This window comes from Amblyomma americanum, chromosome 10, assembly GCF_052857255.1.
Source record: "Amblyomma americanum isolate KBUSLIRL-KWMA chromosome 10, ASM5285725v1, whole genome shotgun sequence".
Classification (NCBI taxonomy): domain Eukaryota; kingdom Metazoa; phylum Arthropoda; class Arachnida; order Ixodida; family Ixodidae; genus Amblyomma; species Amblyomma americanum.
Genome location: NC_135506.1, coordinates 117,713,426 through 117,731,952, shown reverse-complemented (window position 1 = coordinate 117,731,952; position 18,527 = coordinate 117,713,426). Strand labels below are relative to the sequence as shown.

General features: G+C 49.7%; 1 protein-coding gene across 5 annotated transcripts in view; it reads right to left on the bottom strand.

Moving 5' to 3' along the window:
- Window positions 1–18,527, bottom strand: part of LOC144107788 (uncharacterized) — a 123,339-nt gene that overhangs the window by 80,860 nt on the left and 23,952 nt on the right. For 4 of the 5 annotated variants that reach the window (XR_013309382.1, XR_013309384.1, XM_077640969.1 and 1 more), the window contains one exon: window positions 3,980–4,116. The exons of the other annotated variant lie outside the window; for it this stretch is intronic. Coding sequence is in view for 2 of the 4 variants with exons in the window: in XM_077640969.1 (XP_077497095.1) it covers window positions 3,980–4,116 (137 nt within the window). In the remaining 2 variants the exon portion in view is untranslated. The remainder of the gene's footprint in view (window positions 1–3,979; window positions 4,117–18,527) is intronic. 5 annotated transcript variants of the gene reach the window in all.

Below are 18,527 nucleotides of genomic sequence, written 5' to 3'. Positions count from 1 at the left end.
CTGAAGCCTGGCGCTTTGCACTCCAGGTGCGACCCCTTCCGAAGAACATGACTGCAGACACCCATGATGGTCGCCGTCTCGCGCGGGCGGAGGCTATTTCTCAACAATATGGCCACAAGCCAGGTGTCTTCTATGTGGATGCGGCCGGCCCACACCATGGGGGTTGGTACACGGCGGCCGTCATCCACCAAAACACTACAGTTCAGGGCCTTACTTTCCGTGCCCCTAACATTACATTTGCGGAAGAGATCGCCATTGCACTGGCCGCCGCAGATCCAGAGTCCCGAGTCATTATTACGGACTCCAGGGGCGCCTGCCGCAATATTGAGCAAGGGTACATTCCAGACCGTGCTTTCAAAATTCTCCACGCATGCGATTACACAGGGTTTCCGACCCATCGTACCATCGTGTGGGCTCCGGCTCATGCGGGTCTTGAGGGGAACGAGGCAGCCGACGCTGCCGCCCGCGCGCTTACTCACCGGGCGTCGCCTCATCCGCAGCCTGATCCGGAATTCAATTTCAATCCGGCCATCACCTTTAAAGAGATCACCTCTCTTTCACAAAATTTTCATGGTCTCTATCCCCCTCCCTGTAAAGGCCTCACCAGGGTGGAGGAGCGCTGGCTTCTCCGCCTCTATACCAATACTGTACTGTGCCCGGCAGTACTTAAGCACTTCAATTCTTCTTTCTCGGGCGCGTGCCCACACTGTGAGGAGGAGTTTTCGGACACCTATTACATGGTGTGGGCATGCCCTTCCAATCCTGCCTACCCACCCCACCTCCACCCCACTCGAGAGGCCTGGGAAGCTGCCCTGCGCGGCTGCTCCGAACTCCATGCCCAACAGGCATTGGTAGCTAGAGCCCGAGCCGCTGCGGAAGCTACAGGGATCCCGGACTAGGGCTCCCTCCTAGTGTTTGTAAGGGACGGGCCCTTCCGGCTCGCCCCATCGACCTCTCACTGTAAATAGAAATAAAAGTTTTCCTCCTCCTCATCAGCTTCTAGCAGTATGTAATTCGGCTTCGAGAGCAGCATAATTACATGCTCGAACAAATTGCAAATGCCAAAGAGACCCCTGTCTGGTTCGAAATGCCTTCGGCTACCACGGTCAGCGAGCGCGGCGCCAAAGAAGTGAAACTTCTGTCAACAGGAAGTGAGCACTCACGCTTCACTGTCATGCTTGTGTGCACAGCAGATGGTAGAAAGCTGCCTCCTTTTGTCATTTTCAAAAGGAAAACCATGCCGAAGGAAGCCTTCCTTTCAGGTGTTGTTGTGCGCGTGAATGAGAGAGTACATGGACAAGGCCATGATGATTGAATGGATTCATGTGGCATGGAATCGCCGGCCCGGTGCACTGCTGCGGCATCAGAGCATGCTGGTTTTGGATGCATTTCGTGGTCACCTGACCGAAGCAGTAAAGCGCGCACTCACCGAAGCTAGGACCGACGTCGTACTCAACAAACCCTTTAAGGACAGAGTGCGGCTGGAGCACAATGAGTGGATCTCTGGCAACAACCCGAAGCAGCCGACGGCCGCCTTGCGACCGTCTGCAGCTGGGTGTTGTCGTCCTGGCGTTCTTTGCCAGATGCCATGGTGCACAAGGCATTCAAGAAGTGCTCCATAAGCAACACGCTGGATGGAACCGAGGACAACGCACTGTGGGAGGCGGTGAGCGGCAAAGAATCGTCTTCTGACAACAGTCCGGTGGTCCAGGGACGCAGCCGATGTTGCAAATAAATGCATTCTGGCAATATTTCCTTTTTTTCTTTTTTTTTCTATTCTCTTCACTTAAGGTAAGGGGGTCGACCTATATACGGTTTATACGGAACATTATTATTTCGCATTTATCGCCAAAGAAAATCCTTTACACTTTCCTTAGTGTCAGTGGCTGTTGGCTCCCTTTTTATTCATCTTAAATGTGTCAAGAATTACAAAAAAGAACTGCCTTAACTAATAAGTGATTTTTAGCATAATAGCATTGCTCTTACTCCACCTTGAATAGTTGAAGTTACTGGAGCACTATGTTTTCAGATATAGCCCCGTTAACTCTTATTCTCAAACTATATTTTCGTTTATTATTTTTTACGAGCTGCTGCCTATTGCACACTTCCTGCAGAGTGCACATACTGTGATAATGCATTTTGCATCTCTAGTGATTTTTGGTGTTTGTGGGTTGTGGGTACCTCATTTTATTTTGTAAATTTTATTTTTGTCTCCTCTTTATACGACTGTACCCTCTTGTGATGTTTATCAGTGTCTTTAGAAATGCTGCGAAACCTGCTCTATTCATGCGCCGAAAATTGTCTTCTGCAATTCTGAAGACATGCAAATTTCACCCACGCATTTGTTCTCGGTGCTCCAACACACTGTGAGCGATTGGTTAAGAGCCCGTGTTGTAGCCGTCATGGTGCCAAACATATGCCGAACAAAACGCACAGTTGGCCTTGGGATAGGGCTTGCAGCTTTTGGGAGTGCAGAGAACAACGTCTGGAAACGGAGCAATGCTTGTAAATCATTGGGAGATATCTTGTAGTATTGCATGTAGTGCACAAATGTTCCGCATGCCAGGTTCGTAAAAGCATGTTTTCCTTGTGCATAATTTTGTTGCTTTCATGTGTTTCGTCTGTTTGCACAGTTTTTGTGTAAGGTTCGTAAGAATGACACCTGCTCGTAATATACATTTTTCAGCAGCTGACGGTGCACAGTGGTAGCGACCACCACTGCTGTGAGCCGTGGTGCAGTAACAATGGACGCACAAGAAGCACGGAACGAGCTTAGTGGTGCACTAAATGGCGACGGCCACTGCATCTGTTTTGTGTTTATATGGAGCAAAATAAATGTTCATTTCACAAACCACCGAGGATTTTTTGTATTGGCACTGTTTGACGAAAGCTGCGGCGCAGCTGTGTTGATGGCCGGCCAAAAGTGTCGGAATGTAATTTTTCATCTCTATGGATCAAAAGTAAATACGTAACAATAGGAGACCACACTGACCAGAAATAATTCAACATGAGGGTGCGGCAGGCCGCAGCGCATGCCAGCATTCAAACTGCGCACACCTGAAACCGAAGCCGGAAGTCTCCCACCCAGCCGCTTGGTGCGCTACAAAACATGCAGTCACCAAGTTAACTGAAACTCCTCCCCGATGTTTTAGATGCCAATGGTTTGGACATGTGGCCAAGGTTTCCACCAAGGATCAATGCTGCAAGCAGTGCAGATTTTGCTTGTTCCAACTGCAGTGGTGACCATCCAGCGAGTTTTAGTGGCTGCCCCTTCCGTGTCAGTGCACTGCACCGCTGAAAGTCCTTCATTACTGGACCCAAAACCAAACCGAATAAGAAGCCTGCGCCTGGAAGCGACAAGTTCCCTGCATTGGAGTTGGATGTTCAGGTCTTGTCAATAGGTAGAGTCCCTGAGAGACCCGATTCCAGCATGACGCCTAAGTCCCCTGCATGCGAGTCGGTTGTTTGAGCTGCTTCAGCAAAAAGTGTCTATTTTCCAAAGCGACCAGATCACTGCCAGATTCGACAGCAGGGAGAACTCGCCCATGCCTCACAAGCGACGAGAAAATCACCTACAGTGGCCAAGAGTGTGTCCCAGTCCACATCTTTTGTTGACGCTGTGAGTCAGTAGTTAGCTTTAAGACTGCCTTAAAACCCTGTTCTTTGTGGTACGGCTCATGAAGCCCCCGGCATACAATCTAAAGTGTGTGCTGAGAATCATTAGTGTGAGCCAGTTACCAAGATCAATGAACTTGACTGATCGACCTGGTGTCCCAAGACAAGAAGCGATGCTCAGAAAAGGAAGTCAATAAAACTGAGCATTCGGAATTTCTCATCACTGAGGAACTGACCTCAACAGAACGCAGCATCTTGTTTAATCTTGGAAGGCTTCGTCCTAAAAGGAATTTTAAAAATCCACGGGCTACACACACAGTACAAAGACGCAATCCCCGGGAAACCTAATAATGAATATTCTTACCTGATGTCACTGAAGAAGTGCATGAGCAATGAATGCAACCAAACATATCCAAGCAAAGAGGTTTCACTGCAGTCAATTCATGGTGCACAGTGAAATTTCTCAACAGGGAGTCACCACTTCCTTCCTTGTTGGCATATCTAGAAAAAATAGACAAGCCATGGCTTAAGACCTGCACAGTTCACAAAAAAAAATATACGAGATGCTGACTGCTGTGTAAGCTAGAGTGCCATTTGTCAGTCTGCGAGGATGCTGCCTGCCCTGCTGGACCACTATAAATTGCCGCACTGAAGAGCAGCTCAATTAGGTTCCACGTAAATTTTATACCATTTAATCTCTTCCCCCCGTACCCCCCACCTTCCTTCCCAAACCATCCCCAACTCCAGAGAGCAAAGTGCAATATACTGAAATATTTAGCAACCGGCCACCTGGGTGTGGAAAAAATGTGAAATAAAGAAACTTTTCACCACTTCCCAGTTACTTGGCAGTTGCACTCACGTTTCACTCTTTGCTCTCCTATGCACATCTGTCCACACTGAGACTCATCTCGCGCCTCTATAACTTGGTGAACCAGACGTAGTGCATATGCGATGTAAGATGAAACAAAGGCTGAAGTGTCCAGCAACAACATTTCAACTTTACAACATCATTCATTGGTCACAGCCAATGTTCTGGCCCTCAGTACAGCCATGGAAGGCGCTTGAAACACCACATTGGCTGCCGTCATTTCAGATGATCAAACGTGCCGTGTGATGTACACAAGTTAAAGCAATCGTCAACCAGCAGTGCATAACGTGGCAACACATGATGTACCTCCACGTTGTTCGAACACTTTCTTCGGAAGTGGCTGATGAACTCGACAATATCTTGAGAGCCCCACACCCAGTCACACCGTATAGCCATTTCAAGGCCACAGGGATGATGCGTGAGACTGTCCAAGCCAAACCACCTAGAGAAACACCTCAACGAGCAAGAGCTCGGTGATTGCAAACCATTGCAGCTCTTATTTCAGATGCGACAGCTGCTAGGTGACCATACTCATGACACTGAGGTCCCACTGCGCAAGAGCTGTTTCTACAATGCCTGCCTCAAACACTTACGGTTTTGGCAGCAGCGGATGGTAAGTATCTTGATAAACAAGCAGAGCTTGCCGACATTGTCACCAACTACTCCAGCTGAAGCTCTGTGGTGGCTTCAATTACGGTGGCATTAGACCTCGAGGTACTACAGTCTTGGCTCAAGGAGAAAATGGACCAGCTGACAAACTCCATGGCAGCATTGCAGACCTGCCTGCGGTAGGCTTACACTCATGTGCCCGCTCAAGACATAGCTACGACAGCCGCAGCTGGTACCACACCAAGTTTGGTGCCTAAGGTTATAAAGTCGGAATGGTACCATAGAGCATGTCTTTATATAAAGTGCCTATGCCTGCGTCCCTTCGCTGACACCCGGCAGTGACGGGACATGTCCTGCGACGTCGACAGAATGAGCGAGTTTATGTGGCACATCATCTCAGAAAACCTTCGCACGAGCATCACAGTGAAGAAGAGACATGACGAGACAGATGCTTGAAAGCAGAGTCCATATCAGCGGCGTCGAGGTTCTGCCCCAGCCGCTCCACGGTGTCCTAGGCCATGGGCCAAAGTTAGCCGTCGCAACTAGGAAAACAATTACAAAGCAGGGTCCATATCAACGACCTCGAGGTTCTGCCCCAACCGCACCGTGATGTCCTAGGCCATGGGCCAAAGTTCGCCGTCGCAACTAGGAAAACAATTACAAAGCAGGGTCCATATCAGCAGCGTCAAGGTTCTGTCCCAACCGCTCCGCGATGTTCTAGGCCATGGGCCAAAGTTCGCCAACGCAACTAGGAAAACAATTACAGAGCTACTCACTATCATGCGATGAATTGCACGGGTAGGTCCCAAATCTGAAAGTGCCAGGAGCATTTCTGATGGTGTCACGAACCTTTAGCATTTCACCTCCATCGAAATGTAACCGCCACGGCCGGGATCGAACCAGTGTCTTTCGGGTCAGCAGCCGAGCATCATAACCACTGAGCCACCGTGGCGACTTTCAGGCATTATGGGTGAAAATGATGCAACTACAGAATTCTTCAGGTAAGGGAAGTATGTCGATACGAACAATGTGATTCAATTACAGCACTAGCAAGCAGGATTTAACTGCATCAGCATGAGCGAAAAATTCTCAGCGAGAGGCTACCTTCCACTAAACCTTGTTGCTACCCTGTAGTATAGCTAGACTGCTCATGCACCTAGAAAGTACTTTTTTTTTGCTTATTTCATCTATGTAGGTGTTGTTCAACATGGACACAAGTTCTTTTTTTGCTTAACCTGGCTTTATGGACAAGATGATGCTTTCTGCAGTTTACGAGGCTGTTGTGCCGTTTCGGAAGAGTCAATTTTACCATCAAGGTTAGGACTTCCCAATCCCCACCTAGCGCTCTTCAACCAGGCTCTAAAAGTGTGCAGATGCTCAAGGATTTCCTAGATTTCATGTCCTGCCGGGAACGCCCCGCAAATGGAGTTGGCGGATTCTTGACTGCCTCGGCAGCAGATCGACTTAGGGTCAAATGTCAAGAACGTTGGCTCTACTGTATCGACTATGAACCAAAATTTCATACCTAATGACGGTGAGGCTGAGCCAGGACCCTTTGGAGAAATTCTTTGGGAGTGACAGACAATCACGTGGCTCAAATGATCACCCAACGTCAACACAGTTCCTAAGCTGCTTGTCATTTTATAACCTCGCAAAAACAGTGAGCTTGGACAGTACAGAGCACAAGGAAGAAATGAACTCTCTTATTGAACCTCATGGTGGCTCCATTCGAGAAGCGAGAGGTAATGAGTTGATGGTGCCATCGAAGCAGGAAACCTGGATTTTGCTAGACCACACGCTCCAGAGGATTCCATTTGATCATAAAGAATACGTGGAGCAGAAGTGATGACCGGCTTATACATTATCGTGGTTTTATTTGAAAACTATCTAGGAACCGCATCGCTGCCAGGATTGCTGTACACAGCATTTCAGGCCACGTGCTAGAGCAACAATTGAGCAAATTTCTTGATTTGTTTTTTTCACACAACTTTTCCAGACTTCAATGTGTACTGCTTTACAGATATTGCTAGAATACCAATAGCTTAACCATTACAGATAGTCGTGGCTTCACATGAAGAAACTGAAACTAGTAGGATTAAAGCCACATTGTAAATTTAAATTGGACCAGTTAATTTCACCACACCTGTGCCTGCTGGTTACGCACACATCTGTGAAATATTAATCACAAAGCTAATGTGCACAGTGAAGCTTAATGCACTGAAGATAACTGCCAAGATCCCAAACTTCAAATTCATTTTCTTTAAACAGCACATTTAATAGTTCAAATTGTCTCCATTTCTTTCAGGCAGATGAGAGAAATGGGCGCTTCCACTGGGTCGCCTGGTGTCCTATCGCTCTTCTATTGGAAGTTCCAGTTTCTTCGGCTGGGTTGAACACCACAGCACGCGCCGGACTAAGACGTGTGGCGTGTCCGGCTCCATCGTATTTCGGCTGGGGCCACGGCTCAATCTTCTTCACCTTTACAAGACTGACATCTTTCAACGCAGCAAGCAATCTGGACCACGTGGGTACCAAATTTCGCCAGATGGGCCCAAGTTTGCACATTTTATGGCCGAAATGCAGTTTGGCCTAACAGGCCCGGTTCCATGGCGTGGAACGCCGACGCGTGGCGACGCTGAACCGGTCTCTCGAGGTAAAATGGCTGACCCTACATAATCCGTGAGGGGTTGCGATCCAGACGGCATGATCTAGAAGACAGTTTCAACCTCAGAAGGTGACAACTCCGCTGCTATTCCGAAATTTAGGCACCAATCTCTCAACAAAGCGGTCGCGCGCTGCTCGATCGTTCAAGCCAAGCTGGCGGCGTCCATCGCTACCCGGGCCTCCGGTACACCGGCTGGCAAGACGTAGCCTCCTGCCTCACGCGCTACAGGAAGCAAAGGCAAGGCCCTCCCCAATTGAAAGCCTCGCCCACTCCCAAGACCGGGCCCAGACGACTTCGCAGTCGTGCTCAAGCCACGCAAACATATGTCACTGCACCAAGCCTTTTGAGAGAATCGCTACAGTGCCGACATTACGGCCTACCTTGGGCCCGAGGTGCAAGGTCTGTCACAGTTCTGCCATCCCGTGAACAAAACCTCATTGTGATTCACACCCTGAACCCGGCGGCGGCTGAATCGGCTCCTTGGGGACATTTCCATTAACCCATTTGGCGCCATTGTTCCCATTTTGGAACACAATACGTGGCTAACTTCCGAAGCCACAGTTACTATAGTTTACAAAAAAGTGCCAATATTTGGTAACAACATCTTTAAAAATGCTGGAAGTTTTATCTGGAAGCAAAGAAAATTCCTTGTTAGCTTCGTACTTTATGTTATGCGGTGACAACTTCATAGCCTGGAAGTTTTATCTGGAAGCAAAGAAAATTCCTTGTTAGCTTCGTACTTTATGTTATGCGGTGACAACTTCATAGCAGTTGTTGCGTGAACACGGCTGTCCACCGCACGGAGCATCTCTGCGAAAAAAGGCAAGTTTTTTAACTGCCTTGTCAGAATTATTTATTCTGCCTTCTTTTTGAATGTGTTAGTATTAGGACACGCGAAATAGAGAAGCTGTTTACATGGATAACGAAAATATGACGACAAATGTCTGCATGTTCCCATTTAGGAACATTGGTGCAAAGCGGAGTAGTGGGAGCAGCCGCACTGCGGGTGCGTGTATGTTAGCTTCAACGTGTCTTTCTTCACACAGATGCCTCGGAAAAAGTTCCTCACGCTGGAGGAAGCGGTGGAAATGGTTCTTGCCGACGATTTTGCAGAAGTAACTGATGCTGTGCTGCTACCCCCACCAAATGTGGACGATATTCTTACGGATAAGAGGAGGGCGGCAGTGATATTGCTGTTGTAGACGCTCTACCGAACGATGTTGCAGGTGAGGTTGAAGTCCACATGGCTGATGCCGACGAATGTGAAAGAGCTCTCCGGGAAGCAGCTTCCCCGAGACCGGAAAAAAGCATCTCAAGATTCCCCTGTCTGGAGGCGAACTACTCAGTATTCGGGCCCAATGGTGGAGACTCAGCTTCAACCACTGCGAGTTGCCCACGCCGAGCTTGTGGATTGAGGAGCCCTTTGATCTCTTCGCCCACCTACTCAACATGGAAATTATAGGCCTCATAACCAAAGAATCCAATAGTTATGCCAAGCAACAAAATGACCGCAGCAACAGTACAACTGAAAAAGATATGCTTAGTTTGTTGCCATTCTCTTCTTGAGTGGTTACCACAAGCTCCCATGCTCTGACCTATATTGGTCGAAAGCAGAGGACCTTCCTTCCTTCCTTTGGTGGCAAATACAATGAGCCACGCGAAATACCGGCTAATAAAGAGGTACTTCCATGCATCTGACAGTGAAAGCCTTGAGAAGGGTGACATGATGGTGAAGATAAGACCTCTACTTAGGATTTTCAATAGCTCCGTTCAGCAGTTCGAAATTTTTTCGAAGGATCTCAGCGTGGACGAGCAAATGGTGCCGTATTTTGGTCGACACAGCTGCACGACGTTTATAAAAGAAAAACCAATATACTTTGGTTACAAGCAATGGATCCCTTGCTCTTCATCAGGGTATCTCTTCAACATTGATATCTACTGCGGGAAAGCCAACAGCGAAAGCACGAATGCACAGCTTGGAACACGCATTCTTTTGAACACACTCGAGTGAGTTACCATGTTATTTTTATGGACAATTTTTTTACATCACATGCTTTACTGCAAGAGCTGAAAGAGCGTGGATTCAGAGCAACAGGAACTGTGAGGGAGGTCAGGCTGAAGAAATGCCTACTTCTGGATTCGAAGAAACTGTCCAGTCAAAGCAGAGAATCTTTTGATTTTATGTGCGATGGCGACATCCTTGCTGTGAAATGGAATGAAAATAAGTGTGTGGGCGTTGCCACAAATTATGATGGAATTCACCCAACCGCCACAAACACCCACTACCGCCAAAAGCAGTGAAAGCGTGTTCCAGTGCCCCAGCCGAGAATAATAGAACAATATAACAATCATATGGGTGGCGTCGACGTACTTGATAGGTTCATCACAGCTAAAAGCAGCGAAAGCGAGTTCCAGTGCCCCAGCCGAGAATAATAGAACAATATAACAATCATATGGGTGGCGTCGACCTACTTGATAGGTTCATCAGCGACTATCGTCCTTGCCTACATGGTAAAAAGTGGTATTGGCATCAGCGACTATCGTCCTTACCTACATGGTAAAAAGTGGTATTGGCCATTACTGAGCAATCTGCTTGTAACACTGCACGCTGCAGCTTGGAGGCTGTACAGAACTAGGGAGTGAATCGCCACTTGACCAGCTTCAGTTCACGAGGCTCATCGTCCAAGGTCTGCGGACCAAGAGACTGGACACCCGAGAACGGCCTGGCCCTTCTGGTGCTCTTGTTTTCCACAGCAAGGAAGGCCGCAGCCATCATTTCATGCCGTTGGGAAAGCAGAGCCGGTGCCGCCAGTGCACCAAAAACACACGAATGAAGTGCCAGATGTATAGCGTCCCCCTCCATATCCACTGTTTGGCTGCCTACCACGATAGTAAATAAAGCGCACATAAAGTACCACGTCTTGGTTCTTGCCAGCGGGAAGAAAACAACCACAGCATACATACGCTTAAGGCCATTGTTCCTATTCGGGAACACTCTGTATTTTGTAAACTACTGATGCCAGTGAAATAAAACTTATTTTTCATGTACTACTTTACCCTCTAGACAAGCTGAAATAGTTTGTTTTGTTTTTGCTGTGCCACATCTAGTAGCAGCGCTTATGGGTTAACACCGAGCATGGGGAACATTCCACTCCAGGGACACCTTTGACAAGACAGAGGCGATGTCTGCCACGGCGTCATCACCGTCAACAACTCTGACACTACTGAATCGCTTCGGCAGCAGGTGCACTGGAGGGCAGGCACCACCACCGAGGTTAGGAAATTCGGCTCCTCTAACAAAGCTCGGATTACCTTCACCGGGAGGGAGAAACCGCGCTTTGTGCACTACAAGAACATGCTCATCCCTGTGCAAAACTACGATCCCGGCCTGCGGCCTGTGTGGGGCCGTTGGCCACAGGGTGGGTGCTTGTCCCAACACGCAGCCGAACAAGTGCAGTCTCTGTGGGCAACAAGCCCCGATTCAGGATGGGGGCAGGCCCTCACAAGTGTGGGCTGCGGTGCTAGGCCTGTGGCGGTGTACGCGCCACAAACCCGCGGCACTGGGCGGCGAAATTCCGCAAGCACAAGATGGCCACCCCGAAGGGCGAAAGAAAGAAAATAGCTGCCAAGAAGAGCAGTTATCTTGGCCGCCCCGATGAGTTACCAAGCTGGGACAACAACATTGAGAAGCCGGCGACACCCCCCAGAGGAGCCGGCAAGCGCCCGTCGACGCAGCCACCACCACAAGGTGACACTGGAAAGCAGTCGACAGCGCCACCACATGACAAGACTGGGTCAACGCCGCGAAACATGGAACGCAGGTGAGCGGTACAGACAAGGCTGCCTCCCCTCCCTCCTGCCCCCCTGCAACACGCAGTGCTGAGCAAACCAAAATAGCAGCTCTTGAGGGCAAAATTGAGATGCTGCTCCAGAAAATTGCACTCCTAGAATCGCAATCAAATCAGCCTATTACTCCCCCCTCTCACCTTGCTACCGAGGCAATGGAGAATGTGGCCACAGCACCAAACGCAGCACTGAACGCGGGAGCCGCACTTGAGGCCCGTCCAGAGGCCCACATAGACGCCCGTTTCAATGCCCTAGAAAGTCAAATTTTCACGGCAATCACCTGCGCGACCACCAAAATGACCAAAACTGTACCCACAATTGTCGCACGGCACATTGCACAATCTTTGTGTGGCGTCTGACGAGTCAGCGGTCTAATCAAAGACGTGTCTGGCCGCTATCCCAAAATGACGCGTTGCGCCATGAAAACTTTAGTAGAAGACGATGACAGCTGCTCACTCTCCAGAATAGAAAATGGCCCCCTCAACGCGAGTGCTGGCTCTGGAGAAGCGTCACTACAATCGCCCTCTCACTTAACTGACCATGGCGGACAGGTCTCAAATTAGGCGCTCTCCTCATACCAATTCGGCCACCCCCATCCAAATTACCCAGTGGAACTGCCTGGGATTCCGTTCCCACGACGAGCGGGCGAACCTCCGGCTTTTCCTGTCAACATTCGATTCACTTCCTGCGGTGGTTGCCCTCTAGGAGCCAGGTAGCGGCGCAACCCTTACAAATTATGTTACGTTCCAGCAGGACCCCTCTTCCTGTATATGCATGCACAAAAATTATACAGCCAACTTGATTGATTTGGACCTCAATACTGCATATTCTTATGTGATGGTCACTCTTCTTCCGCTTAAGAAAAAAACACACCCTTACATATACTTATCATCTACTCTTCTCCCTGGATAAAAAAATAACTTTCGCGGCCCTCTTCATTCACGCCTTGAAGGCTGCGGGCAGGTACCCCCCGGCGATCGTGGGCGACTTCAACGCTCATAGCACACTCTGGGGGTACGTGCGTGAAGAGAAAAGCGGCCGCAAGCTAGCACAACTTGCGTCCACGCTGGCCCTGACCCTTCACATCGACCCTGCACATCCAAAGCGGGTAGGTAACTCCGTGACTCGGGACACGTGTTCAGACCTTACCTTCACCAAAACATAAGACACTGCAATGAAGAAGACAGCAGTGCGCCACCATCAACGACGATGAAGAGGATCGGCCGGCCTCGGCGACCGGCTGCCGCGCGTGTGGGAGAGCTCGAGCTTGCTCTGGAAGTCTGTTCTGGTGCCGCTGCTCTGTAACGCTTCAACCGCACTCTAGGAGACATGCTTGCCATGTACATTTCCTCCGACGCCTCCAATTGGGATCAAGTGCTTCCATTCGTCACCTACGCTTACAATACTGCCTCCCAAGCCACAACCGGTCTTTCTCCGTTCTTTCTTTTATATGGCTGTGAACCTTCTTGTCTCCTGGATACCATCCTTCCGTACCACCCCGACAGCTCGGAATGCACTTTTCTCTCTGACGTTGCCAGTCATGCTGAACAGTGCCGCCAGCTGGCTCGCTCGTTGACGAGTACCACTCAAGGCCTCCGCACATATGCGAGTGACCGCGGCCAGTCCGCCCATGAATTTCCTACAGACTCGCTCGTCTGGTTGTCTGTGCCGGCTGCCTCCAAGTTTGCAGTTAAGTACCTCAGCCCATACCGTGTTTTGGAGCGCACATCACCTATGAACTATACCATTGAGCCAGTGACCCCCTATTCGGATCATCGCTGTCGGGGCCGCGAAATTGTTCACGTCAGCCGGCTAGAGCCATACTATGACCCCCTTGTCACCCTTTCGCCCTGAGTCGCCAGGATGGCTCCCTCTTGTCGCCGGGGCAATTGCAATGAAGAAGACGACAGTGCGCCACCATCGACGACGATGAAGAGGTTCGGCCGGCCTCGGCGACCGGCTGCCGCGCGCGTGGGAAAGCTCGAGCTTGCTCTGGAAGTCTGTTCTGGTGCCGCTGCTGCTGAGTCAGTTTGTGCAACGATTATGCCGCCAGCCCTTTCGGCTCTACAATAAACCACTCTTCAACACGCAGAATGAGCCAACACCAGGAAAACCCTCGGCAGTGACCGCTGCATACTCAACACAAGCGTCAGAACCAAACCACTGGCAAGATCCCAAGCCCAAGCCCGCCTACCCGACTGGACAAAGTTCCGGCAAACCTACACTAATTCGGCCCCTATTCACTCACAAGGATACCACGCGTGATCACAAGAATTGGTTACACACCTTCGTTCGGTAGAAACTCAAGTTCAACTATCGGAGGCCACGCCGGAGGTGGACAACCACCTCCTGCACCTCTGGGAGGTGCGGCATACTCAAAGTTCGCACCGCCGAGTTCATTTAGCGAGCGGCTGAGTACGCGGCCCAGCTCGCCAACTCGAATTGAGTGGACTGGTGCAACACGGCCGCTAGATATATTTCTAACCAGAGCCCTTGGCATCTCTTTCGGGCCTTGATCGATCTGACTAAAACCAGAGCCGAGACACAATAACACTTCCAACAGGCTATCCATAGCTTCAGTGGAGATACCTCAAAATTAGCATGCAAATTACGCGATCAATACCTCTGCATTCAACAGGAACCCCGAGCGCCAACGTACTAGTATGCAGGTTCTGAGAAGAGAATGCGGAACTGGATCAGCCGCTCTGGCTCCACGACCCGAAGGTAGCCTTGAGTAAAATGAAACGACGAATGGCGCTGAGACAAAATGGCGCCGAGAAAAAAAGGTGCTGAGACAAAAATGGCACCGAGACAAAAAAAAGACAAAATAACTGAAATTACTTGCCAAACTTCCCGACCCGACCTACGAGGCACTTCTCGCATACATAAACTCAATCTGGCTAGGTGAGGCACCCCTCAAATTCGAATGGAAGACCACCCTGTTCACCTTCATTCCTAAAACCGGCAAAACCATAAACACGGACAACCACCGCCCCATCTCACTCACGTCTTGTGAGGGAAAGCTGATGGAGAATATGGTGCGAGACAGGCTGTCCGAGTTTTTGGAAAACCAAACTATGTTCGCAGACACCATGTTCGGGTTCCGCCCGCACGGGTCTGCGGAGGATGTCCTGCTTCAATTAGACCGAGAAATTCTGAATCCCGTCGAATAGCCCCTTAATGACAAGGTACCGTATTTACACCATTGTAAGTTGACTCAAAAGTAAGTTGACCGCCCCACATCACATTTCTGAAAAAAAAAAAATCTTGGAGGTAGTTTACGCTTGACCTTTAATAATAGAACGCGATAGCACTATCCTGCGGCCTCCGCTTATCGCCAGCCGCTATCGGCTGCCGCGTGCGGGAGCACCCGTGGGCACATTCCAAAACGAAAATGTATTAGTCACTGGACTACTCGTCCACACTTGCACCATCGTCCTCACTAGCGCTGCCATCATTATCGCTGCTGCGGTCCCACAGCTCGTCGTGAAGCGAAATCCCACACTTCGCAAACAGCCACATCATGACATCGCATGGAACAGCTGAAAATTTCGCCTCGCTGCAGCTGCCACCCCTGTATCATTTGTTGCGAACACCGAACTTGCGGCCGAGCACGCAGTTTGTGTCTTCGGCGTAAAGAATGACAACTATCTTGAACGTAGCCGTGAACGAGCGCCGGTCACTTAACCGGAACCGAAGCACAAATGACGAATGACGAAGCACTACATTAAATACTTTTGAAACGCGGCCAGCAGGAGTCAAATGCGTCAGAACCAAAGAGAAACTACGCGTGAGCGGCGTCGGCTCTTCCGTCGGCTACCGCCACTCCCCAGCGCCGCTGCGGTTCTGAGTGGGGATGCCGTAGCAATTGGAACTGCGCCCCTTCCATCAACTGTCGGCGCTCCCTTGAGCGCCAAGTGCATGGTTGAAAGTAAACAAAATAAAAAGAACTTCGACGATGCCTATTAAGAGTAGATTGCGTACATTAGGCAATATTACATTAGTACATTAGGCAATTTCTCTCCGCCCGGCAATCGTATATCCGGATACAAGATGAAGAACGCGGCCTCTACCAATTAGATACGAGAGGTAACCCGCAGGGCGCGGTCCTCTCACACCTATTATTCAATTTGGCAATGATGAAACTTACGGCTCAGCTGGAAAGTGTTGAAGGCATACAGCACGCGCTATATGCCGACGACATCACCATCTGGGCTAAGCTCGGATCGATAGGAGACATTGAAGCTAACCTGCATCGTGCGGCGGAGATTGTGGACACTTACGCCCGCCGCTACGACCTTGAGTGCTCCCTGGCTAAATCTAAATTTGTGTACATTCAACCCTCGCCGAAGTGCACTACCAAAATCGAACTGTCCCTAGCAAGCGGACCCATCCCAGAACACGCTGAGATCATAGTACTGGGTCTCTTTATCAATAAACATTGCCGTGTCGACACAACACTGGCCAAATTGCGCAAAGTGGGGACCAAGTGGGCCGCACGATCCACCATGTTTCCAATAACTGCAGGGGGTTACGGTGCAAAGATGCCTTGCGGCTGGAGCACACATTCGTAACTAGTCGAGTCCTGTACTCGACTCCTTACCTCCGCTTTCCCAAATGTGACGAGAAAGCCCTTGAGGTGGTTCTCCGTAAGATTTACAGGCGTGCTCTTGGCCTTTTGGTCACCACGTCCAACCAGTGCCCCCTGGGCCTGGGGATGGTGAACACCTTCGTGGAGCTCCGAGAAGCACACTTGGCAGACCACAACATAAGACTCTCAGAGACGCCGTCGGGTCACCGCCTGCTTACCCGACTTCACATCCACCATCCAACACTGACAAAAGATTGCGTGCGCATCCCCAAAATTTGGAGATACGTCCTGCACCTACGCCCTCTTCCGGCCAACATGACACGAGATGACCACGGTGGCCGGTGCCTTGCACAGGCGGAAGCCTTGGAACACTACTATGGAAACAAACACGGAGTATTTTATGCGGATGCCATCGGCCCACATCATGGGGGTTGGTACACGGCCGCAGTCCACCAAAACACCACAGTGAACAGCCTTATTACTCATGCGGACCAGGTGGCAATCACGCTCGCCGTCGCCGATCAGGACTCGTAGGTCATCATTACCGACTCGCGAGGCGGCTCCCGCATCCCGCACAATAGTACGGACTCCCGCAGCCCACACGGGTCTCGATGGCTGTGCCCGGCAGTCATCAAACATTTCGACCCCACGTGCACAGGGCAATGCCCGCACTGTAGGGAAACGTCTTCGGACATTTACCACATTTGTGGGCATGCGAATCAACCCCGCACCTTTCCCCTATCCCCAGCCCTACCCGGGAGGACTGGGAATCGGCCCTGCTCGGCTGCTCTGATCTGGCGAGCCAAAAGGCCGCCCGAGCAGCAGCTACAACCAATGGGCTCCTGTAATGAGCAGCCCACCTAGCGTTTGTATAGAACAGCCCCTTAAGGACCACTCCACTCGCTTCCTGTACATATTTTGAACATAAAGTTTTTCAATCAGTCAGTCCTCGGCTGCCTACGCATCAATGATAATGGGTGAGTTGAGGAAAATATGGAAGTAATTTGTGATTTGCAACATTGCCTGTTATCAGCCCATGGAATCACTGCAGAATTCAATCACTACTCCTTTCTCATTGCACAGCGTACTCCACATTACGAAAGGCTGTCGACAGACTCAGGAGTTGTGAAAAGTAAAGCACTCCCACAACCATGTGCACCGGCAAGAGGGAGTGAAAATGACACTGCCTCTTCAAATCTAAGCACTGTGCCGAAGTTCCCACCTTACCTCCCATGTACTTTGGGTTAACTTACCCTCACTGATTGGATGTGCCCTTTATGAAGACCAAATCTTGCCAGTGACCATGCCGACATGGTTGCACATGTTTAAGGGCACAGGGTAAGGTAAAATTAGAAAAAAATCGTTTTTTTTTTTTCTTTTGGAATTATATAAGTTCAATTCTTTCTACACATGTTCCATGATCGCACTTTCCTCAGAAAGCCATATTTACGGCTGAAAAACGCTTTTTCCGAAACCAAGTAGTGAGCGGCCACGCCCCCTTTCAGGATTAACGTCAATTTTTTCAACCAAAAAGTCCACCACCTGATTTCAAAACTTGTCTAAAATCAGCTACATATAAAAAATTGTCTGGCAACTATTGTACAGCTCCTCTTTTTTAGCCAAGACAATCCTGAGACGCTTTGCACGTTTTTTCCACGTTTCTGCAACCTTCATGCAGCTGCGTCCGAGTGCTATCCCTTTCGATCAGTATTGTAAATTGTGCCGGTGTTGGTTGCTGCTGATAAGTTGAGATGCCCAGGGCAAAGAAGGCCTTCGTCAGGCGTGAATTTCACGGCAACCGCTACGCTCATCGTGAAAAAAGCAAAAGGATGTCCACGACCGAATGAGATCCCGAACGCCGAACGCGCCAGCTCCTCGACATCGAAGCTTTCAAGATTTTCTCTGTGCTTCCAGGAAGAGGACGTGCTACAGAGCAGCAGCCAATATGCCTTAATGGACATGGACAGCATTTGTGCCGCAATTACACAGATTTGTGTGTGCAGAGAGTGCGGTGGAAGTGTTGAGCTCATCGAAATTGTGACAAAACGGGTAGGTGTTGCAAGCGTTTACAGTTTGAACTGTGAAGTGTGTAGTGCCGCACAACGATTTGAGACGTCGAAGAAAACTACTTCTGGCCTCTATGAAGCCAACCTCAGGTTAGTGTATGCCTTGAGGTCCATTGGTAAGGGAATGGCTGCAGGAAATATACTCTGTGCTATGCTAAACCTTCCTAAGCCGCCGATAAAATTTGCGAAATACAATCAAGAGCTTCTAGGTCACATCGAAGCTGCTGCTCAGGAGTCGATGAAAAGGGTAGCTGACGAAGCTGTGCA